The sequence below is a fragment of the Schistocerca piceifrons genome, chromosome 5 (genome assembly GCF_021461385.2).
Source record: "Schistocerca piceifrons isolate TAMUIC-IGC-003096 chromosome 5, iqSchPice1.1, whole genome shotgun sequence".
Classification (NCBI taxonomy): domain Eukaryota; kingdom Metazoa; phylum Arthropoda; class Insecta; order Orthoptera; family Acrididae; genus Schistocerca; species Schistocerca piceifrons.
The window spans coordinates 201,677,097-201,700,248 of NC_060142.1; the positions used below are offsets into that span (position 1 = coordinate 201,677,097).

Sequence of the window (23,152 nt, forward strand, 5' to 3'; positions counted from 1 at the left end):
GAACCTGCGACCGTAGCAGCAGCGTGGTTCCGGACTGAAGCGCCTAGAACCGCTCGGCCACACCGGTGTCCCCTGGTACAAACCTTCTACATGCTGCAAGATATGCACTGAAATGAACATTCCTTTCACTGTAAAGAACAACCAGAAACTTAACAATTTACCCAGAGTTTCCAATGTTTTCCGTTTCTTTCCCCCCTTTCTTTTTGATAACAAATAGCTCATAATGCACCAAATCAAATGTAGAGGCCTTTAATCCTGACTAGATTGAATTATAATCCATTTTCATTTCATTTTGAGAAAACATGGTTGATTGGAGATATTCTCAGGCTTCACTTAACTTTAGTGTAGAAATGTGTATTTACAGTCCAAAATCTGATGGGTCCTTTTACAGTTAATCATTCGCATGAATCCATACTCACTAGAGCTCAATTATTTGCTCTGCGTCCTGATGCCAACAGTTTGTTTAGTTCTGTCAGATTTACTATTTACGACAAATACTATACTGCAAGTTGCAGCAGTTATCGTAGAAACAAAATTTATGCTCTAAATTATTAAATGTATTTTCATTTTTAGAACCAAATTTCTAGCAATACAATTCAACTGAGAAATACTTTTCTCCTTTGCAGGTCAGCGAATCACAACAATACAGCTGGATGGAGTGCAATATTTCATCAGTCGTATGAATCCATACTCACCGGAGCTCAATTATTTCCTAGCATATCAGTACTGCCGATCACTTGGTTTGCAACTAGCATCATTTGAATCACGTGAAAAGGCAGATTCTTTAATGGAGTATTTAAGGAATGCTGGTAAGTGAAAGTATTAGAAGCTAATAACTTACTATCTGACAGTTACACATGGTCAAATAAATAAAACATAGTATGTATTTCTGTGCTCAAGGCATCAACCGGCTACAGATGAGTGGCTGTCTTTCCTTATTTCATGTATTGCCCCATATAACATTGTTAAATAAAATACAATCTTAGACAGAATGCCAATTCTTACAACTGCTTTATAACATGTCATCAGAATTTATCTTTACTTTGACAAGAATACCTTCCTGTAACTGTACTTAAAGTGTCTATTAATGCAAAACAGGTTATAACAAATATGACTTCTGGACTTCTGGGAATCGGCTTGGAACATCAGACATGATGTTATGGATGAGTACTGGCTTGCCCTTCAACAGTACATTCAATTACATGAGGAACCTACCATCCAATGATCTCCACTCAGCATCTGAAGACCAAGACGCTGCATCTGATGATGGTGGTGTAGTAAATGAAGGGTTAGTTGAGGGAAGAAGCAAGAGCAACAGGAGACGAAGGTGATAAAAACTATCAGTAGAACTTCACAAATAACAAATAGAAATGTTTAGGTAGCTAACTTCACCAACACTATAAAAGGTGATAACTTTCTTTAAGGTTCTTATCAATTATATCTATTCTCTCAGAATGATAGCACATAAGAAAAGAAGATGCAATTTAGTTCATAGCCCCTTGTTCACATGTTGTACTTCCATTTTTAGTAGTCATCGTAACAAGTAATGATAGAAGGATTATTGAAATTAATAGCAATTTTGACCACACATAGTGTTTAAAATAATCACAATTCAAGAAAGGATGCCTACGTCCCCTGTGTTGGCTGTTTCGCACCCTGTAATATAAGGTGTACACGTCCATATATATATTACTGTAGCATAAATCACATATAATGCCAATAAAAAATGAAACTATGAATATAAGAAATTCTTTAATTGGTACAGTGAAGTTTAATTATTTTCCAGTCACTGTTTACAGGAAACATCGCTCAAGGCTCTAACATTATTTATGTTCCCAGTGACATGATTTTTTTTTTTTTTTTGACGAATGAGCACACACACATTGCTGACCATTAAAACTGCAATGACATGAAGGGGGCATGCAACAAATGTCAAATTAGCATGCACTAGTGCTTGAATATGCAAATAATTAGCACTTGAGCACAATGCTAAAAAGTAGGTACGAGTGATGCTATCTTCATTCTGAAGAAAAGACGGATTATGCAGTGGGTTTATCATTAAGGTATCACATATTAACGTTGTTTGTTTGTGAGAGATCATGTTATGTCTCCTGTAAAAAGGAGAAATATGTACTAGGAGTGGCAGGATCATGGAGCACCACAGGCTGTCAGCACAACAACCATTGTTGAAGATTCCCTTGTAGAGAGAGGCACACTAACAGTGGTGCATTCAATGAAAGAACTGATGCCACATCTTTTCGTAAGAGTCACAGATCTGCATACAGCATCATGGCAGTCATCTGGATATTCCAAGTAGAATGAATACTGAGAGACTGCATTTGTAATCGCCATACAAGACCAGCACCTAGAGTGATGGTATCTGATACCTTTGGGTTTGAACATTATCACTTTTGGCTCACATAACTGGTAATTTTGACAGCAACTGTTACGTTTGTGTTGTGCTGTATTTTTATTGGTCCCGAGTCCTTTGTACACAGCTCATGCATTAGACATTGGGCAAGTCTGTTATACGCATATGTATGAAAATGATTTCTTTGCATACTTATTTAAAATTACAAATAATTCACTACATACTTTTAAATAGTATGTCAATAGATAAGAAGCAGGGATGCCGTAAATGTAATTTTGAAGTGACTGTGCCCATCTTTGAGGTATCTACAATGTTATCTTCTGACAATATACTGCATGACTGCATACAGAGTGTGTTCAAATGTTGCTCTGGCATGTATGTTAGCAAGATCTCTCACCTGCTGCAAACACCTGGTCACAGGCTGCCAAAGGCTGGTATGCTACCACTCATCAGCCACTACTAAGCCTCAAGCAGTATGTAATGATGTACCCTTATCTGATATACGAGTTAAGTTCAAATCAATGCCCAGCCAGGTTAGCACCACTGTTGCTACCAGAGGTGACAGCTCTGTCTAAAAAATATTACTATTGTACACTGTACACTCCCAAATCAACTACAATCACATATTCATTTTCTTATACTGTATACACATGATAAATAACATTTAATTACTGGTTATCCTTCCTGGTGTAGGAATTTTAAGGGTCATGGTTGAGTTCACCAATAGAGATATGCAAGACCTACTGCCCTTAAATATTGAATGATTTAAGGAAGCACAATGACAAGAAATTACTTATAAGAAGGTGAAGAACACTGATCAGTCTAGCAATTACCCATAACGCCAAGGGCAGTTTCTGTGGATGGTTTCAATAGTGTCATCAACTGGAAAGAAGTGCATTACATATGTGCTTCTTAGCACTGAAGGGAAATATTTGTTCCCTTTACAGTTTTACTTCATTGCTTTTTAGAAAGTTATAAAGTGCAGCTAACTTTATTATGTTTATTTACCGAGTTTTTAAATAATTTACTTACTTTCATGATATCTTAGATGCAAAAACAGTCTTAAATTGTTATCCTTTTTAACAGAGGAGGATATCACAACCCAAATACAGGCTGTGTGACACTGAGGGCACCAGAACTTTCCTGGGAGACAGATGACTGCAATGCTGTGAAGGACTTCATATGTGAACAGACACGGTGCTACTATTACAATTATGGCTCCATTCCTGTGTCAACATCCCAGGGGTAAGAAGGTGAGGAACACATGTCTATCCATATCAAAAAACCATTAGTCTAGGCAGCTGCTGCACAGTAATTCCAAGCATCATACAGTGCAAAGTGATGCGACACTATGTACAACCAATGCACCAAACAGTAAAGAATAAATTAGTTTGATTTCTACCCTGTGCCTTTCTAAATCACAATTCTGTACACAGATGTTGTACATACAATTATTATCTCCTTATAAAACTTTTTTCTGTAAGGCTGTCACCCTTGGCATTAACAACTGAAAAATTATTTTAGACATACGCATGACAATCTGGAATATTTGTTTAGGTATCACTATTGGGGGATCTTGTCTGGTGAGATGTAGATTTATCCGATTCATTTTTGTCATAGCATTTCTCCATAGGGACAGCTTTACACATGTTCTTGCATGATCTGATCCTTTAATTTTGGTATTTACTGACTAAAGCATGGATCTGATGTAAATTCTACAACTTCCTATTTAACTGGTATTTTATTTCCAACTAACAGTTTGTTTCTCAAAGGTGGAATATTTTTTTCTTGGACTTGACATTTATTATCCAGAGAATTTGCAATTCTTCAGAAGTAATAAGTCTCTCAGTCACCTCACCAGTTTCAAATCATTTAGTTTGGTCTACATCATTCGTAATTTCAATTATATTTTAACTCAGTAGGAGCTCAACATCTTATTTCCATTGGTGTGGTGCTGTAAAGCTCTATAAGAAACAGACAACTATGTTTTATCAGTGATGAAGAAGTAAGTTTATGAGATGTGCCATTACCCACAAGGTCATGAAAGATGCTGCATAAGCTCAGAATGACAAATATCAAGATAATGCTGAACAGTAAACAACGGCAATAGCACTGTGAATAATTTCTCTTTTTATGCATTATTGGCATATACATGAGGTGAATTATTCGAGATGGTGGAGGCAAATGATTATGAATTATTTTGTTTGTAATTACATCCATTGTGTAGAAAGTTGATTTATTTTCTCTCTGTAGATGTCTTATGAAGTACGAGGATAGAACAGCTCTTCTGCTTTTACTGTAAGAAGTACTGAATAACAAACTTCTTCAGTTTACTAATAATTATTAAAGAGGCATTGAGAATTCTATAGTATATCACATCAGCAGCAGGAGATATGAGGGAATGAGTACTTTCAATGAGAAACACTAAATAGAACAGAGAAAGGATTAGTTCTGATATATATAATGAAATTTTAAGGCGTGTACAATATCATACAGAGTTGTGTAACATTCAGCTGCATTCATTCCACACATTACCGGTTTAGAAGTATATAATTTGAACAAGGATTCTGCCAACACATAGCTGATTAAAAACAGAACTGTCATGAAGTTACACATTTAGAACATGTATCTGAAAATTATTTACTGCTCTATTACGAATATTCCACATTACCTTCTCAAATTCCAGTTGATATATGTTTACTATCTGATAATGACTGTAACATACCTTATCCCATATATAGAAAAGAAAACATTTATCTTTGTACAAATTGTCATTTAATACAAAGAACAACTTAAAACTAAATGCAAAGATTATCACACACAAAAATACAGAACATTACTTTAAAAAAAGAAGAAAATTTTAATACAGACAAATTAAGCCAAGGAAAGGTTCCTTTTTGTGATAACTTAAGAATGTTATGCTAGTGTTTCCACAGAGAAGCTAGGGATATTTATATAGAGATCCATTGTTAAGTGTGACAACTACTCAAGAGGACTATTAACTGTGTGTGGCTAGTAAACACAACAGCGGATATGTGGAAATATATTTAAAACCATTTTACTTGTTTAAGAGAGAGTTGTACAACTAATTCACATCTCTCTCTTTCCTTGTTGTATGCTTCAAATCCTTTGGTCTCTCTCAGCATCCTGTATTGATGAAGTCTGGGGAAACAATAACTGCTAACAAACAGTATTGTTCTATTACTATTAAATGAGCCTAATTTATGAACTAACTTGGATTAAATACCAACTGTCTTGTATCTAAGACAGTTATCAGTATCTTCTGTGCTCATATAGCTAGTAAAAACTGTGAAATATGGTGTATCTATCCCATGACAGCAAGACAAATTGCAATTTCTAATACCAATTCTTGGAAGCTTTTTAATCAAGGGATTTACAATAAACGTCTCTCTTTTACTAGGAATTAAAACTTTTTGTGCAGTAAAGATAATTTAAATGAAGGTTTAACATAATGAAACTGTGGAAAGATCTAAATACTATGTTGTAAAACACCATTGGTAGACAAATGGTGAAAGACTCTTCAGCCGCAGTGTAAATGAATTAGGTCCTGTGACTCTGCCATGCCATTGGTACAACAGCTACACTGCCCGATAGATGTGCTGTTGGCTGACGGGAGAATGGCAAATGTTCAATTGCCACTGGCATTTGGGAACGCACATGGTTTGGTGCAGCATTGCGCACTTTCCCCGAAGTGCCGGTGATACCAGCGTGCGTCAGGTAACGGTGCAGGCGAGCGGGATGGGTTTCATTATTTATTTTTTTATGTTAAACTAAACGATGGAACTTTATTTTTGTGTGCGGAGCTAAAATACAGAGTTCATGATTTTAGTAACGTGCAATAGTCTAGTCGAGGTCAGCAAGCATTGCTAGTGTTACTAAACACATATGAAAGGACCACACTCTAGAGAAAGAGAGAGAAAAACCATTGAATAATTAACATACTAAAGGTAACAAAAACAAGGAATAAATGATCCGCACTTTGCACGAATAAACTCAGTGCCTCTGGCGGTGCACACAGAACTACTGACGCATGTGCAAAAATTTGACACTCGTGCACTGACACACACACACACACACACACACACACACACACACACACACACACACACACACACAGTAGTTGGCTGCGGGTCACTAAAACTCACAAACTTTCAGAACCGCCAGAAAAGAAACAAGGGGATCTAGACTTTTTACAGGTCTAGACAGGATAACTTCCTATCAAAATCTTTTCTTTCATCTTCCATAAAAGTAAACTTAGTTCCCAAAAAGAAGTGAATGTCTCAGTGTGTGTGTGTGTGTGTGTGTGTGTGTGTGAGAGAGAGAGAGAGAGAGAGAGAGAGAGAGAGAGAGAGAGAGAGAGAGAGAGATAGATATTGTGTATCAGTATGCTGTTGTCTTATAAGGAAACATTTTTCTAGCTTTTATTGGTTGCAGTTGCATTCTAGATTACCCTTTTCTATGTAAATGGAGCATTACAATAATTAACAGTATTATTTTTTCCATGTACTAACGACATATATATTTCAAATATTAACATCTATCTATTGATCTATCTTGTGCAAAAACTATCAAAAACTTTGAAACATAAAATGAAACTAAATTTTGGAAAAGTTTTAAAATTTATGGATAAAGCAGTAACTGGCAGTGGTGTGTAGACTAATTTTTTTTGACGTGGATAGATGTAAGTACTCACATGAAAAATAAAACTGGTGGAAGAAAAAATTATGTTCTTGTATAAATTAAAATTTATATCAAACAGTATGGCAATGCTGTATATATAATGCACATTAAGGTAATACATGAATTGTATCACAGTGACCTCTCTAAGAAACACTTTGACTAAATCTTCATCTTTTAGTGGCTAAATCTGATTTTTGTGTGTGTGTGTGTGTGTGTGTGTGTGTGTGTGTGTGTGTGTGTGTGTGTGTGTGTGCTACATGCATTAAGAGCTTGCTGAGTCACACTGTGTTTGCAGGAGCAGCAAATACCCATCTGGCAGCAAATATCCCTCAGCAGCTGGACAACAAACATCGACAACAACAGCACCTACTACTACATCCACCACTCCAGTAACGACAGAAAAATCTTCAGAAAGTCCAAGCACTACTCCTGCCAGAGGGAAAGATTTGGACAAGACAAACCGTCGAGTGACTCTCAGACCACCATCAGAGAAATCTGCCCCACTACCACTGTCTTCAATTTTTCCAGATCTCATGCCTTCGCCAAGAAGTTCCGAAAACAAATCCATACCTAACATTGTAACAAAGGCATTTCCAAGAAAAGATTCTGACAGCAATGTTGTTTATGTAACTGCTGTTGGAGTAAACAGTGAAGAACCTGTGCCAGTAAGCAAGTATACAGAACCGTCTAACACTGCGGCTCCAATGACCACACGGGACAATGATGAGAGCAAAGTGACTGCCCAGATGACTGGTCCAAAAACCTTTGCACGTGGCAAGGTTATTGATCCTCCAACTGCAAAGTAGTCATGAAATTACAAAAAAAGATTATATGAAATACAGTGTTGGGCATCTTGAAAAAGAAGACCAATTGTTTGACAATACAGTCAACATCAAAGTTACAGTGATGCTTCTATCTTTCAATTTTCTTAACACACATTTGCTTAAATCATGCATCACTAAATATAGAAAGAAACTGAAATATGTGTATAATGTGTGGATACATATGTAAGTAAGAAATATGGATGTTAATGTGAACTTATTGTGCGTGTTGTTGGACAACAGAAGCCTACTGCCAGAATACTCTTACAACATGCATGACTATTTCACAGAACTGGGATCTTTTGTCATTTATCAATTATTAGTGCCTTGTATGGAAAGCTGTAGATCTGCCATAAATAAATCTAATGTTGTAATACTTGTGTGAAAGTTCTCTGCTTAGGACTGCCTAAAGTAAATAGCCTTCCCTGATATGTAGAGCCTTGACAGTTTTCTGACAACAAAACCTTGTGCATTTTGAAAGTTATCTATGTGTACAACACAAGTCTCATGAACTGAGATAAAACAAACTTTCTCAATGCAAACTAGCAATATATGAGCTAGAACACACAAACTCCCAGTGATAAATGATACATTTTTATCTCACTACAGACATTTTAAAAGTTTCTATCTACTGACAAGTGCCCCAGTCGCATTTTTCAAATAAGAATGGTACTAGTAAGTTCAGTCTTTACATGCAACTAACTGTATGTTTCTGAGGATTCACAAATAACATGCTTCACCTTTATAGTTCAATTTTCAACTTTTTTAAAGATGTTCTAGCAATTTAAAAAAACACCTTGACAACCTGTGCATATAACATGACGGACAAGTCAGTCATCTATGAACTATTAAGTAAATTATGCTGAGAATAGCCTGACATAGAAAACTCTTATTTTTTCGAAGATATTAAAATTTGACACATCCTTCATCAATTTACAGTTCTTGCTGGTTTCCCACAACTAGATTTAGGTGATTGTGTTACCATAAACTGTTACAGATGGATGCCATTAAATACTGTATTTGACACTTGTGCTTCATGGGTGTAACTACAAAAACTGCCCCCCCCCCCCCATCTTTTTTTCATATTCACATACATTGTATTAATTTGTTTATGTGAAGCATAAACTGAAAAAAGTATCATTTACAGGTCTTTCTGCAAATTATGAGATTCCTTTGTGTTTGCAGGCAAGTCAGTTAACTAATTAAGACATTAAGATTGAAAATCAAAGATTCTTATTGGTAGAAAAACTTCATATTTAAGGTTAAGAAGCCAACAAAAAGAATTCCTTAACATAATTAAAATAAACAAATAAAAATTCCTCTTCTTCAGAATGCTGAAACTGCGGTTTAACTTTTGGCATTGTTTAAGATACTTACAGCAAGTTTAGTACCCTGAAATTGTGGTGTTATGTAATAAGTGACTATGTGTTTTAATCAATATTCCAACATGTTATCTGGGGCAGCATTCTGAGAATACATACAGATTTAAATGTAAATTTTACAGGGCATCTCAGTAATCAAATAAGGGTATCTGAAGGTTTCATTAGGATATAAAAAACTTAAAAGACATTTCAATTTGCCTAGAATAATTGCTGACCATTGAAGCTGGCAAACACATCAGGCCAAAGTATACCCACTGTTCTATATCGTTTTAGTAACTGGAATTACAGAACAGGTTGTTCGTGACAGACTTCTCTATGCCTAAAAGTTCCATGTTCAAGTCACCATCTACCACACAGTTTTAACTTATTGCAAAAACTACTCCAATTTCTATGTGGATGGATTCAAGGTAATGACTGACGTTCAGAGTGGGAATTTTGAACTGGCATGTCATTTCCTTCCTAATATGAATACAGTAGTTTAGCACAGCATTGCCTTGTTCAGTTTTATGCTCAGACTAATTATTTTTCACCTACTCAAAACATATGTTAACTCTGGGCCAAAAATAATTTCATAGCTCTGCTAATGCTTAAGATAAGTTTGGTCCCACCTAACTTAGTGTCAGTACTTTAATATAGAAGCAAATACAAATAGAGATCTGTAGAGAATCAAAGTAACTAATTTGCAACTAAATGAATAATTCAGGAGTCACATATATGTTCATAAGCTTTTCATTTAAGCGTCTTCAAATTTTACAAATACAGGCTAAAAAATGAATCTAATACCCAAAAATATAAAGTTTTATATGTTTATTGAAAAAGTATTTCACTTACGTTGCAACTTCACTAAAATACGTGAAAGCAATAAAATTAAGAATGTGAAATGACATCAATGGATCATCCCCCTCCCCACCTCTCTCCTCCCCCTCCATCTCTCACTCCCTGACTGGAAAGTGGGTATTCAAGGATTTTCCAATTTATATTTGTATACTCACTGAGAAAACTCTTGTTCACAGCTTGGCAGAGGAACTTATATTCCAATCTTAGTGAAAATATGTTTTATTTTATTTAAGTTTCACATAAGGGAAAAATGACTATTTGCTTACATACACACCTGAATCTTTCCCTTCTTATGCGCTGTGTTGAGATATGTCATAGGGAAGCAGAAATTTTGTATATTCTTCCTTGACTACAGGTTCTCAAAATTTGCCAAAACATTGTTTTTTTTCTCCATCAACTACAGCTTCCCAATCATCTACATTAGAATTTTACATGGGGTATATAAAATCATTGTGATGCCAACCACACACTAATTTTTGTAATGTTTGTTGTCATGCCTACTTTGTAATAACTTCAAGTGCCATAGAAGTACTCTTTTCTTATTTGGTCATACTAGCATCTTGAAAGTGGTTTCCTTAACAGATAATCTCCGCTTTTCCAGAAGTCTAGCAAAAATTAATTTTCCACTGACCTACACTACTAATGGTTTTTTCAATTCATTGTTTTACCTCTACATATTTAAACAAAGTGAAAGACCGCAAAAGTTGACTTGTAAACTTTTATTTGGCTGCTGTATCTCACATTCCATTATTTATGGAAATTATCTTGCACTGGAGCACATCTAAAGGGAACCATTATGTAGAAAGAAAGTGTAAATATTGTTCAAGTCTTTCTCTGCAATCATCCAGCATCAATACTTTTCAGCATTATTATCAGTGAACAATATGATGCTGCTACTGATGCTCCCAGATAAAATATTTATTATATTACAACATTAACAGTAGTGTTACACACACCCAATGTTAGTGTTTTCTGTCAAGCACTTACCACCCAGCAAAACATACTGGGTTCTATTAGTCAAAAATTATTTAAGCTAATAACATATTTCTGAAGGAAACTCCAGATGATCATATTCTGGCTGGCTGCAAGTCAATAATGTGCTACAGTGTGATAGCTTACAGAACTCTACGAGTTTTAATCTACCTGTTCACCAGCATCCACAATTTTAAAGATACTGTGTTTGAAGGAAGCAAGCTCTCCCTCTCTCCTTGCCCCTTGCAAAAATGGTTTTTCTTGAATTTGTGCTTGTTTCACTTCAGAATCTGCTCTACTATTTTGCAAAAGAAATTTCTGGCATGTCTGTCCATAACTATCTGCATCAGTTCTTGAACCCTAATTACTAACTGAAGTGTTCACACAGTGCTGCACTTATGTTTGCTGCAAAAGAGACTCTCAGTAAGTGTGTGTAAGGAAAGTGGCGATATCAGCATTGTATTTTATGTAAAATCTAAGGAGAGTTCATCTAGGCCTGGTATTTGGTTTGCACTTCTAAATCTGTTTTTGATAGGTTCTGCCTACAGCAAACTATTTTTCTTCTTCTTTCCAACCCAGACGTATTACACTGAAGATCAGCAAAACATGATTGGGTGGAAAAGAAGGAAAATAGTGTCTCATCAAGGCAGAACCTGTCCAAAAAAATTATTTACGAGCAAACATGGACACAAGAATGAGTTTAAATATCAAGAACATTTGTTTTTCTGTAACAGGCGTGCTCATGTTAGCATTACTCTATGTGTGAAGTGATCAAACATACGTAAACAGTAAGACCTCTATGCGTGAAGTGTTTCTGAAAGTGAAATTTAGTATTTTGGCTCTATATCTTGCTTTAAATTTTCCAACACCAGCCTAACATCCAAGACAGGAACGAAAGTCTCAATCATAGCTTTGTACAAGGTTAACAGTTCTTAAGATTTCCTGACAAATCTTTCACCAAGAATTGACTTTGGAAATTGCTGTACGATTCTTGCTTAGTATTTCTTATAAATGGATGATTTTTGATTAAGATATACATACATACATACATACATACATACATACATACAAGGAAGTCCACCAAAGTGCATGGCACATGACAAGGTTTCCTCCTGTTCCAGTTGCATCTGGAGTGCTGGAAGAAAAACTGCTTAAATGCCTCTGTGCATTCTGCAATTAATGCAATTTTGTCTTCACAGTCCTCCTCGGAGGCTGATTAATTTCTCTACATTACCTTTTACAGCAAGAGAAAATTAATAAGTTATGAGAAAAAATTGCTGTTAACTACTTACCTTCCACAGACTAAATCTATAGTACTGCCAATACACACACACAAAAAAGTGAAAGACACACTGCCTGTATCAGTTTCTTCAAAAGAAAGGGCAAGTCACTCAGAGATACCACACTACAGGTAGGTCTTGCACTGTGGGGTCCGAGTGATGTGGCTTTCTTTTAAACTTTTCCCAGTGCTTTCCTTTCTCCCATTTGGAACTATTATTTCTAAAAGCTGGGCACTGTCTCTCTTATTCTTATTATATGATCCAGTTATTTCTGTCTTTGAATAATTCTACAAATGACATGTCTGAATTTGGTGGCTAGTAGGAAAACAATTATTAAAGTAGGGCCCCACTGCTGGTCTCTCTTGTCTGCCTCTGTTCAAAGTTAGATTCATTTTTAATATTGCTAGAATTAATATTTCTGTTTGTTACTACAAACTGTCAACCACATGAGGGGTCTAAGGGAACTGCCTGCCACACATTCCACAATGGTCTGTATTACGGTTGTCTTTAGATAGAGGTATTGGGGAATTTATGTATAATTGCAATAACTAAAACATTACCTCCAAGCTCTGATTAATACTCTTGTAATGTCGCAAGTAGATAGACTCCTGAATAATTAATATCACTTTGCAGTTATGAGACCTTAACTTTCTACAGGAAATGGCAAAATAAAACAAACACTTTTTGCTTTTTTGCAGTGTTGAGATAAGAGAAACTCCAGGGGTCTCAACATTAAAATGCATGTCATTATTGTGAAAATGGCCCTACACATTATGTAGTTTTCTGAAACTACTACTATTTTTCAAATTCATATCTACATGTGGTTTGGATTTAGAAGTAAATTTATTACAGCACCTATCAATAGTTTGTTTTCTGATTACTGCAATGGATCAGACCTGTTGTAGCATTCAATAAGCCATTTATTACTGAATGAAATGAAGCAGAAATGTACTGCTAGCTTCCATGTAGGCTGGGCCAATGATACGAAGACAGAAAATTAATACAAACCACGAATTAAGACCTTTTTTTAACTGTCATACTTTGCACCCACTAATGGTGAGCTTGGTAGTAATAGAACATATACTTACCCATGGAAGTATAATTAAATGTTAAGAAATGAAAGTGGAATCTGGCAATATATATATAAAATTTTTTTCCACTCAAATAACAGAACTAAACTCTCATTTCCTGAGCTCTTCACTACTGCGTAATATGACAAATGTCAAAACTTACTCACCAGCCATTAATGACACCTTCAGTATTAAGCATTGGCACTATCTTGAAAACATATCTATTACGCAACTTTATAGCTGCAGCTGTATCTCCCAACAAGTAACACAGTGTGCCGTGCATCACCCATGAAGAATTACTTTCACCTGGATGAACACGAGCTGTCAGGAAAATTATTTCCCGTTTCTGGAAAGTAGAATATATAAAATTTCATATTTCGCAAGACAGACTAATGCCATAAAACTCATAAAATAAAAGCACAAATGAAAATTATAAATAAATAAAAAAATTTTTTTTCACTTCCTTACATTTTAAAAATCATTCAAAAGCTATATACACTGAAGTGCCAAAGCAACTGGTATAGGCATGTGTATTCAAATACAGAGTTATGTAAACAGGCAGAATATGGCACTGCGGTCAGCAAAGCCTGTGTAAGGCAACAAGTGTCTTGTGCAGTTGTTAGATTGGTTACTGCTGCTACAAAGGCAGGTTATTAAGATTTAAGGCAGCTTGAATGTGGTGTTATAGTGGGCACACAAGCGATGGGACACAGCATATCTGAGGTAGCGATGAAGTGGGGATTTTCCCATACCACCATTTCAAGAGCGTACCATGAATATCAGCAATCTGGTAAAACATCAAATCTCCGACATCGCTGTGGCTGGAAAAAGATCCTGCAAGAATGGGACCAATAATGACTCACAAGAATCATTCAGCATGACAGAAGTGCAACCATTTCGCAAATTGCTGCAGATTTCAATGCTGGGCCATCAATAAGTGTCAGCGTGTGAACCATTCAACGAAACACCATTGATATGGGCTTTCGGAGCCGAAGGCCTACTTGTGTACCCTTGATAACTGCACAAAACAAAGCTTTACACCTCGCCTGGCCCTGTCAACACTGACATTGGACTGTTGATGATTGTAAACATGTTGCCTGCTCGGACAAGTCTCATTTCAAATCGTATCGAGCAGACGGACGTGTACTGGTATGGAAACAACCTCACGAATCCATGGACCCTGCATATCAGCAGGGGACTGTTCAAGATGGTGGAGGATCTGTAAAGGTGTGGGACCCCTGATTCGTCTAGATATGACTGACAGGTGATACATACGTAAGCATCCTTTCTTATCACCTGTATCCATTCATGTTTACTGTGCATTCTGATGGACTTTGGCAATTCCAGCAGGACAATGTGACACCCCACATGTCCTGAATTGCCACAGAATGGCTCCACTAACACTCTTCCGAGTTTAAACACTTATCCTGGCCACCAAACTCTCAGACATGAACATTATTGAGCATGTTTTGCAACATGCTGTTCAGAAGAGACCTCCACCCCCTTGTACTCTTACGGATTTATGGACAGCCCTGCAGGATTCATGGTGTCACTTCTCTCCAGCACTACTTCAGACATTAGTCGAGTCCATGCCAAGTTGTGTTGTGGCACTTCCGCGTGCAAGTGGGGTCCTACATGATATTAGGCAGGTGTGCCAGTTTCTTTGGCTCTTCAATGTATATATGAAAGGGGTTATTTGTATCAAAAGGAAAATTCACTTGATAGAACTATAAAATTAAAAGTGACCGTGTGACAGGACAGTACTGCTTACTTTAAGGAGATGAAATTCAAAGTAAAGCCAATAAACACCCACAAAGGTAGACAAAATTATCATACATTTTGCAACTGTAAGTTCCTCTGTCAGGGAGAGAGGGAGGGAAGACAGTTTGAGGAAGATTAGAAACAACGAGTAGATCACTCAGAGATGAAGATGATGATGATACAAATATGAAGGGGGCAGCATGAGGGAGAGTACAAGGTCGAAGATAGTACACCGGTAGATACTTTGCCATCTCTGTGCTGAAGCAATGTTAGTATCGCAATAATATCAATCTGTTCAGGTAGAAGCTGCACAGTAGACACAGAACTACAGTGAAGCAATCAACACGAGACACTGTAAAATGCAACTGTATTAAAAGAAAAATTTAAAGACTATATATTTTTGATAGTTGGTCATGTGCAACAAGTAGATCAGCAAATTGAAAGGAAGAAAGACAAAGAACTAATACCCTTCCTGCTTTCTCACATTGGTTTCACAGAAAAGCCTATCTTCAACAATGCTATCATGGAAAAAAATGATTAATGTAACCGCTAAATGTGTCACACTTCTGGATCATTTACTGGAAAACTAGCTTGCACCCATCACAAATTGGTTACCTGACAAATACTGCTCAATTTTAAGTGCTTTTAACCTATCATGATCTTCAATATTCTTCTTCTGCACCTCGTATTAGATATCACCAGACTACTGTACGGTGCCCAGCACTCAAATGACAAAAACTGACTAACCAAAGGGGAATACTACAGATTTCAAACTTTCTGGAGGATATCGTGCCAAATGCCCCTTTGAGTTCAACCTGACAAGAATACATCACACCATGTACTAATGAGTGTAGATTGAAGAGAAAGGAGGCAATCTAGCACAACTTATCCAAGATAGAACTATTTGAATTCATAACAATTTAGGAACTTCATGGACTGGTTTGTAATGGAAAGGAATAAAAGGTTTTATCATACAGACAAACTATTAGCAACTCACCAAAAGAGGATTTTCCTCTGAATCTGCTGCAGAAAGTGTAATCAATGGAGTTTCATTGTTGTTAAGAGACATACATAATGATTCAGCCCTGAAGTATATTTTGGAAGGATCAATTTCACAGGACCACTTCCATATGTGTGCCTGGAACAATTAAAATAATACTGTACATAAATAAAATAATACTCTACATAAATTGGATACAGCTCAATAAGTATCCAAGTCAGTGAACACCAGACATTGTTGAATTAGACATGCTGCTACAGCTGGTCACGTGAATTTTCTATGCAAGTTTTGTAGGTTTCCATAAATGAACAATGAAATATAAAAGAATTTAACATATGGAAACTATCAAGTAAAAACAGTCTTTGCAAAGCAATGTGATTTTATGAAACCATATACTGAAGTGAGAGTAACACACTGAATTTTCTCCTTAGACTACTTCCCAATTTTCCCCGAGTCAACATGTCCTATTTCACCATATTCTTGTTCTCCATTGTGATCCATAGGTGTGCAGCCACCCTTCTCAAATAAAATAGATGGATCAACAGAAATTTAAAGGCTGGCAGCAAGAGATGGGAGAGGCGGAAAATGTGTGAAGCTATATTAGAAGCATTGTGGCCATTTTGGAAGCCACCATTTTGGCAACCACCATCTTGGATGCAACTTGTAATTTCAAAAGGGAAAAGGGGTCACGTCATATCAAACTGATAAAAATTTACTTGATAAAAAGAATGGTGTGTCTGATTTGAGCACAGTTCCATCCACTGTCTACTTATGATTGATTCCTTATGGGTGTCAAGTCCAGTGCATTGATTTACTGAGATTGTCTTGATATCAGGGCAGAGGAGCACATATATCATTCGCAGAGTATTTCAAACAATGCGAATCAGACAGACTAGCCATTATTGATAGTCTGCTGCTTAAACTTTGAGAAATTCTGAAGGGAGAGAAGTGGAGGGGGAAATTCTGATGAGAAATGTGGTTCATCAAGAGTTTCCTCAAATTAGTCTTTCCCACTGGCAGTTTATCGTGTTCTGCCACAACTACTCACTATCTTGTTTACAATTAGTGTGTCTGATTTGAGTATGTTTAGTGTACCTTAAGTCTTTAGCAAGTGTGATAAATGTGTTGCTTCCTGGTAATCTCCCTCATTCAACTTCATTATAAATTTTCATTTTCTTGTTTTATTTCCTCTCTTATTTTCTCTTATCTTAGCATTTTACCACTCCCTTTAAGGGAACCACTTTTTTCTGCTTCTCAAGTGTAATAATTAAATATCCATTTACCAGGTTTCAAGACTGCCATGTTATTTCACCAATTCATTCATACTCAAAGAAAGTGAAGAAATACATTAATACAGAGAAACAGATATTATAAACTGCATTCTCATGACATACAAACTACTAACATACAGGTTACTCAGCTTGTATGAAATAAATCTTTAGATATTCTTCCAGCCTAGCTGAAGCCAAGAACAGTGAATTACCCACACAACCTCATTGAAAATGACACGAAGAAGTATTTTGGGCAGTCAAAGGAACAAATGCAGGTAGGGGTGTGTGTGTGTGTGTGTGTGTGTGTGTGTGTGTGTGTGTGTGTGTGTGTGTGCATGCACTCAAATATGTCCAACACTGAAAACAAACCCTACTGTTGAACATACTTGGTAAGCACACAGCATCAGTATCATTTATTACGTGCCAGACCTATTCATGACATGCTAATTACAATGGGTAACCATGTTCTTGCACTCTGCAGTGAGCTGATCAATTTTGATTGAACTTAGCACATTGTGAGACCCAGTTCGAGGTAAAAAAAACAGTCGTTCAATAATATATCAGGACAAAAAGTTCCTTATTATTTGTAAACATTTTTCCCTTTTTTTAACGTTAGTAACCCTACACATTTTTAAAAAAATTTCTGGACTTTTACAACATTCTGATCATGTCTGCAGAGTGTCTTAATAAATACAAACCTTAACAAAAACTTTACAAAAGGATTTGAAGTCTATTAGAGTAACAGAGAGAGAAATGTCTCTAGCAGTGAGGAAAATTGCGCTGTCTTTTGCTTTGAGTAACTAAATTATGTTTCAAAATGGAAACTTCTACCTGTTACACATCTGGTCATTATTTAATTAGTCAATGGAAGATTTGCTCATTTTTCAACAAAAGTAACAAATGAAGATCCCCATTATTTGCTAGTAAGTGCACAACAGCAGCTTTCATCAGATAATGAATTAATCTGCACGCAGAGAACAAATTATAAGCACATTCAGTTTCTTTCTTTTTCCTTTTCCTTTTGGTATGATGTACTTACCACTTTTTTGGCACACTAAAAATGTCAGCAGTTATTAAAGTTTCTGATAAACCCTTTGCAGAAGTGAGAAATGACTAAGTTAGCATTGATATTATACCAAGTACTAAACCAGACTCAAGAATCAAAAGGTATTTATACAGGCATGTTATGCATAGCAGTGTCATTTGGATGTCACAGAAAGTAAGATACACCAAAATGGATATAAGTTAGTATCACACCACAGTAGGCATAATGCTGAGGCAAGCTGTGCTGCAGAAAGTGTGGTGTAGCAATTAACATTGTTCGATGATGTGCGAGTTGCCAGTTCAAGCCCAACCACTGGTTCTTGTACGTTATTCAGCATTCATCATTTGTGGAAGTTTAGCAAAATTTCTTATGTTTATGTTGTTTGCACATGCTGAAATATTCTACATAAACAGCAGCACTTTCAATCCAGGAGTTCAGTTCTGTTCTAATTGTACAATGGTATTTCTAATAAAAGTTCTTTCAGAGCTAATTGCTGTACTCACTGACAACCCTGCTTTTATCTGGACTTGATTGTGGTTACAACATGACATTATTTGGTGGAGATGCTGGGTATTTCAAAACATCTACATCACCATGACTCCAATTAGGCTCTGTGATAGCTGTCATCTACAAAAGGGATACAAGCAGTACATTGTTCCCAAAGTCTATGTATTCAAGAGATCAATGGATTCCGAAAGATCAGCAAGTTAGCTGTACATAAGGCATCTAAGAGCGTTTTCTGAAGGCACCAGTCAGGAAACAGTGAAATGTTTGGAAGAATTCAACCAAGTTACCAAACACCACAGGTGGGGTGACATGACGTGTTTGGCGAATGTGTACTTTTACTTGGACTGCACAGCCCAGCAGTGGTTCGAGAACAATGAGGAGCAGCTCATGGATGGTTGGATGGATTTAAAATTGCTGGGTGATGAACACTGTGGTCATTAGTGTCCTTTCACAAGGACATGGTACTAGTGAATGGGTAGTACTCTTGTTAAAATGAAAAACAAAGCCATATAACAATTGCCACTGCAGTAGAAAATGTCACATACAATTTCCAATATAAATAGTCATACTGTTGTCACATGTTGAAAGAGTTAATGAAACAGTTCATGTCAGTAAGAAGGTTGGATTATTATGGAAGTAAAAGGAGGAGCCAGCCACTAAATAACGCATTAAAACCTCTTCCGAGTTAAAACGACTGGATTCCTAATGCGATATGAAATGTCAACACTACTTCTGCTATTGTTTCATCGTCACCTAAGATGGAGGATAAGCATCTCGGTAGACCCAAGGGTTCCCTACTATCAGCATACAGCACACAGGTCATAGAAACTTGGTGCACTGTAGGTGTGGTTGGTTGGTTGGTTGGTTGGTTTGGAGAAGGGGCCAAACTACATGGTCATCAGTCCCTCCAACCTTGGAACAACTAAAACTGATAAAGCCTCACACTGTAAGAGGGAACTACAATGGCCATAAAATTACAAATTATAGACAGAGAAGGAAGGAAGAAGGTGGAAGAAGAGAGGAGGGAAAAAAAGTGACTAATGACAGGGGCATGAAGGAAGAAGCACAGGTACACAAGGTAGACACTCAAGACAAAACAGACCCCATAAAGAAAGGGGTGGGAAGGCAGAGGGTGGGGGTGAACCACCAAGCCCAGCCAAAGCCAGTCCAATCGGGGGAGCAAGCCAGCCCCTCCACCCACTGATGTGGTTGAAGGTCCCACCCTCAAATAAAGCGATAAAAACCCCCATCATGAAGAAATCATAAAACTAGATCAGCCGCTGAGGCATTGTCAGCAAACGTGAGGGTAGCGAGTCAGGAAAGCTAAAAGTCTGTCGCAGGGCAGCTAAGTCAAGACAGTCCAGAAAGAGGTGAACCACAGTAAACATTGATCCACAATGACAGTGAGGGGGGTCCTCACGACGGAGGAGATAACTGTGAGTCAGCCAAGTATGGCTGATGTGGAGCCAGCAAACAACAGAGGATTTACGAGAGGCCCATAAGGAGGATCACCACAAAGTTGTAGAATCCTTTATCGCCCTGAGCTTGTTCAGCAAAGAAAGAGTGTGCCATTCTGCATTCCAAAGTCCCAAAACCTGATGACGTAATGCTGAGCAAAGGTCTATTTCCAGAATGCCAATAGCAAGAGATGGCCCGTTAGTAGTCAATTTAGCCAGTCGATCGGCAATTTCATTGCCAGGGATCCCAACATGGCCTGGGGTCCAAATGAAAACCACTGAGCATCCACATTGATCAAGTAGAGAAAGGGATCCTGGATAGCCATGACCAACAGATGGTGAGGGAAGCACTGGCCGACAGCTTGCAAACTGCTCAAGGAATCACTACAGACAGTGAAAGACAGTTCTGGAGCAGAAGCGGACATGGTCCAGTGCGCGCAAGATGGCTACCAATTCTGCAGCCATCTGGCACGGAACAAATTTCCGTGTGTCTCGCATATGTGTAAGCATAACCAGTGTGCCCAGAAACCATGGAGCCATTAGTATAAATCACTTCTGAACCCTGGAATGAAATGAGGAGACAACAGTATTGGTGGTGAAGGGACTCTGGAGGGACAGATTCCTTTGAATTGAGGAAAAGATAAAGACAGAGCCGTGGCCGAGAGACGCACTACGGAGGGTTATGTGCATGAGCAGAGAAACGAGGCAGTAAAGGGAAGTGCTGGAGCTCAGAAAAGGGTGACTGAAAGCGGGCAGCCATGGTAAGCCCACATCGTGGCCGCTGCTGCCACGGGAGGCTGATCTCAGTGTCTGGATAAAGGAGATGATAATTAGGGTGCTTTGGGGTGCAGCGAATACTGAGCACATAAGGTATCAGCTGCTGTTGGCGCAAAACTCCCAATGGTGGAATCCCTGCCTATGTGAGAAGGCTAATCATGGGGCTAGTCCGGAAGGCACCAGTCACAAGTCATACCCCGCAATGGTGGATGGGGTCTAGTATCTGCAGTGTCGAAGGTGTCGCAAAACCACAGACAGTACTCCCGTAGTCTAAATGAGACTGGACCAGAGCTTTGTACAATCGCAGAAGAATAGAGTGGTTTGCACCCGAGGTGGTATTGCACAGACATCTAAGAACACTGAGATGTAACCAGCACATTCTCTTCAGCTCGCGAAGATGAGGGAGCCATGTCAATTAGGCATCGAAGACCAGACCCTAGAAGTGACGCGTGTTCACCACCTAGAGGGGTTGGAGGCCATCGAGGAACAGGTCCGGGTGGGGATGGACTGTACAGCGATGGCAGAAATGCATGACACGACTTGGCCACCAAAAACTTAAAGCCATGGGAGAGAGCCCAAGACTGCGCCCGGTAGATTGCCCCCTGCAGACAGCATTCTGCAGTGCCCATGACAGAGGAAGCGACCTAGATACAAAAATTGTCAGCATGCAAAGAGGGGGACACTATAGGCCCAGCAGCGACCACCAGTCCATTAATGACGATGAGAAAGAGAAGGATGCTCAGCACGAAACCCTGTGGAACCCCATTTTCTTGCCAATGGGAAGTGCTGTAGGAGGAACCAACTTGGACCCGGAAAGAGCGACAAGAAAGTAAGTTATGGATGAAAACAGGCAGAGGGCCACAAAGGCCCCATTAATGATGGGTGGTGGTGCCAGGTGGTGTCGGAGGCTTTATGCAGGTCAAAGAAGACTGCAATGAGGTGGTGTTGACAGGCAAAAGCCGACCACATAGCAGACTTCAAGTGGACCAAGTTATCCATGTAGAGCAGCCACAGCGAAAACCACCCTGAGTCGATGACAAAAGGTCATGGGATTCAAGGATCCAAAACAGCCACCAACTCACCAGGTGTTCAAGGAGCTTGCAGAGTGTGTCGGTAAGGCTAATTGGATGGTAGCTATACAACTGAACAGGTGGCTTCCCTGGCTTGAACACCAGAATAACAATGCTTTCCTGCCACTGGGTAGGAAATACATCCTCACTCCACAGACGGTTGAAAAGGGTCAGTATATGACAGTGGCCAGCCACTGATAAGTGTTGGAGCATTTGGTTATGTATCTGATCCGGTCCAGGAGCCATTTCGGGACAAAAAGCAAGGGTGCTGGTGGATTCCCACTCACTAAATGGGGCATTCTGAGGCTCCAAGCAGTGAGAAACGAAAGACAAAGGCAGTCGTTCCAAGCGTTCTTTCAGAAAGAGGAACATGGGCAGATACCGAGTTGATGCAGAGGCTTGGGCAAAGTGTTGATCGAAACACTCTACGACAAAGTCCGGATGGGTAAGGACAACTTCATGCACGGAAATTCCTGCAATGCTGGTGGGAGGACAATGGCCAAAAATTCGCCTGAGTTTTGCCCAGACTTGTGAAGAGGGGGTGTGCGGTCCTATGGCAGCCACATATCACTCTCAGCAAACCTGTTTCTGAAATTTGATTAGGTAATGGGCCCGGGTGCAGAATCATTTAAAGACCAGAAGGAGAGCAGTAGAAGGGTGCCACTTGAAGTGTTGAAGAGCACGCGGCAGTCTTTTATGGCTGCAGCAATTTCCGGAGTCCAATAAAGGACCATCTTCCGATGGGGGGAACCCGAGGAAGAAGGGATGGCTGAAAGAGCTGTGGAAAGGGTTGTTTGGTGTGACGTCATAAGCGCTTGACTGCGTGTGAG

The 23,152-nt window shown here is 38.3% G+C and overlaps 2 protein-coding genes across 7 annotated transcripts in view; one reads left to right on the plus strand and one right to left on the minus strand.

Annotated features, from left to right (window-relative positions):
• The window catches only part of LOC124798458, a 53,452-nt gene extending 45,183 nt beyond the window's left edge, over positions 1-8,269 (plus strand). The window contains exons 2-5 of one of the 2 annotated variants that reach the window (XM_047261880.1): positions 627-809; positions 1,099-1,327; positions 3,458-3,616; positions 7,368-8,269. In XM_047261880.1, the coding sequence (XP_047117836.1) occupies positions 627-809; positions 1,099-1,327; positions 3,458-3,616; positions 7,368-7,878 (1,082 nt within the window). In that variant the 3' untranslated portion in view covers positions 7,879-8,269. Of the gene's footprint in view, positions 1-626; positions 810-1,098; positions 1,328-3,457; positions 3,625-7,367 lie in introns of both variants that reach the window. The other variant, XM_047261881.1, reaches the window with a different exon arrangement.
• LOC124798456 (cytosolic carboxypeptidase 1-like) overlaps positions 1-23,152 on the minus strand; it is a 503,581-nt gene that overhangs the window by 238,277 nt on the left and 242,152 nt on the right. For all 5 annotated transcript variants that reach the window (XM_047261879.1, XM_047261878.1, XM_047261877.1 and 2 more), the window contains exons 17-18: positions 16,193-16,333; positions 13,602-13,780 (exon numbers count right to left, since the gene is read on the minus strand). In XM_047261879.1, the coding sequence (XP_047117835.1) occupies positions 13,602-13,780; positions 16,193-16,333 (320 nt within the window). The remainder of the gene's footprint in view (positions 1-13,601; positions 13,781-16,192; positions 16,334-23,152) is intronic.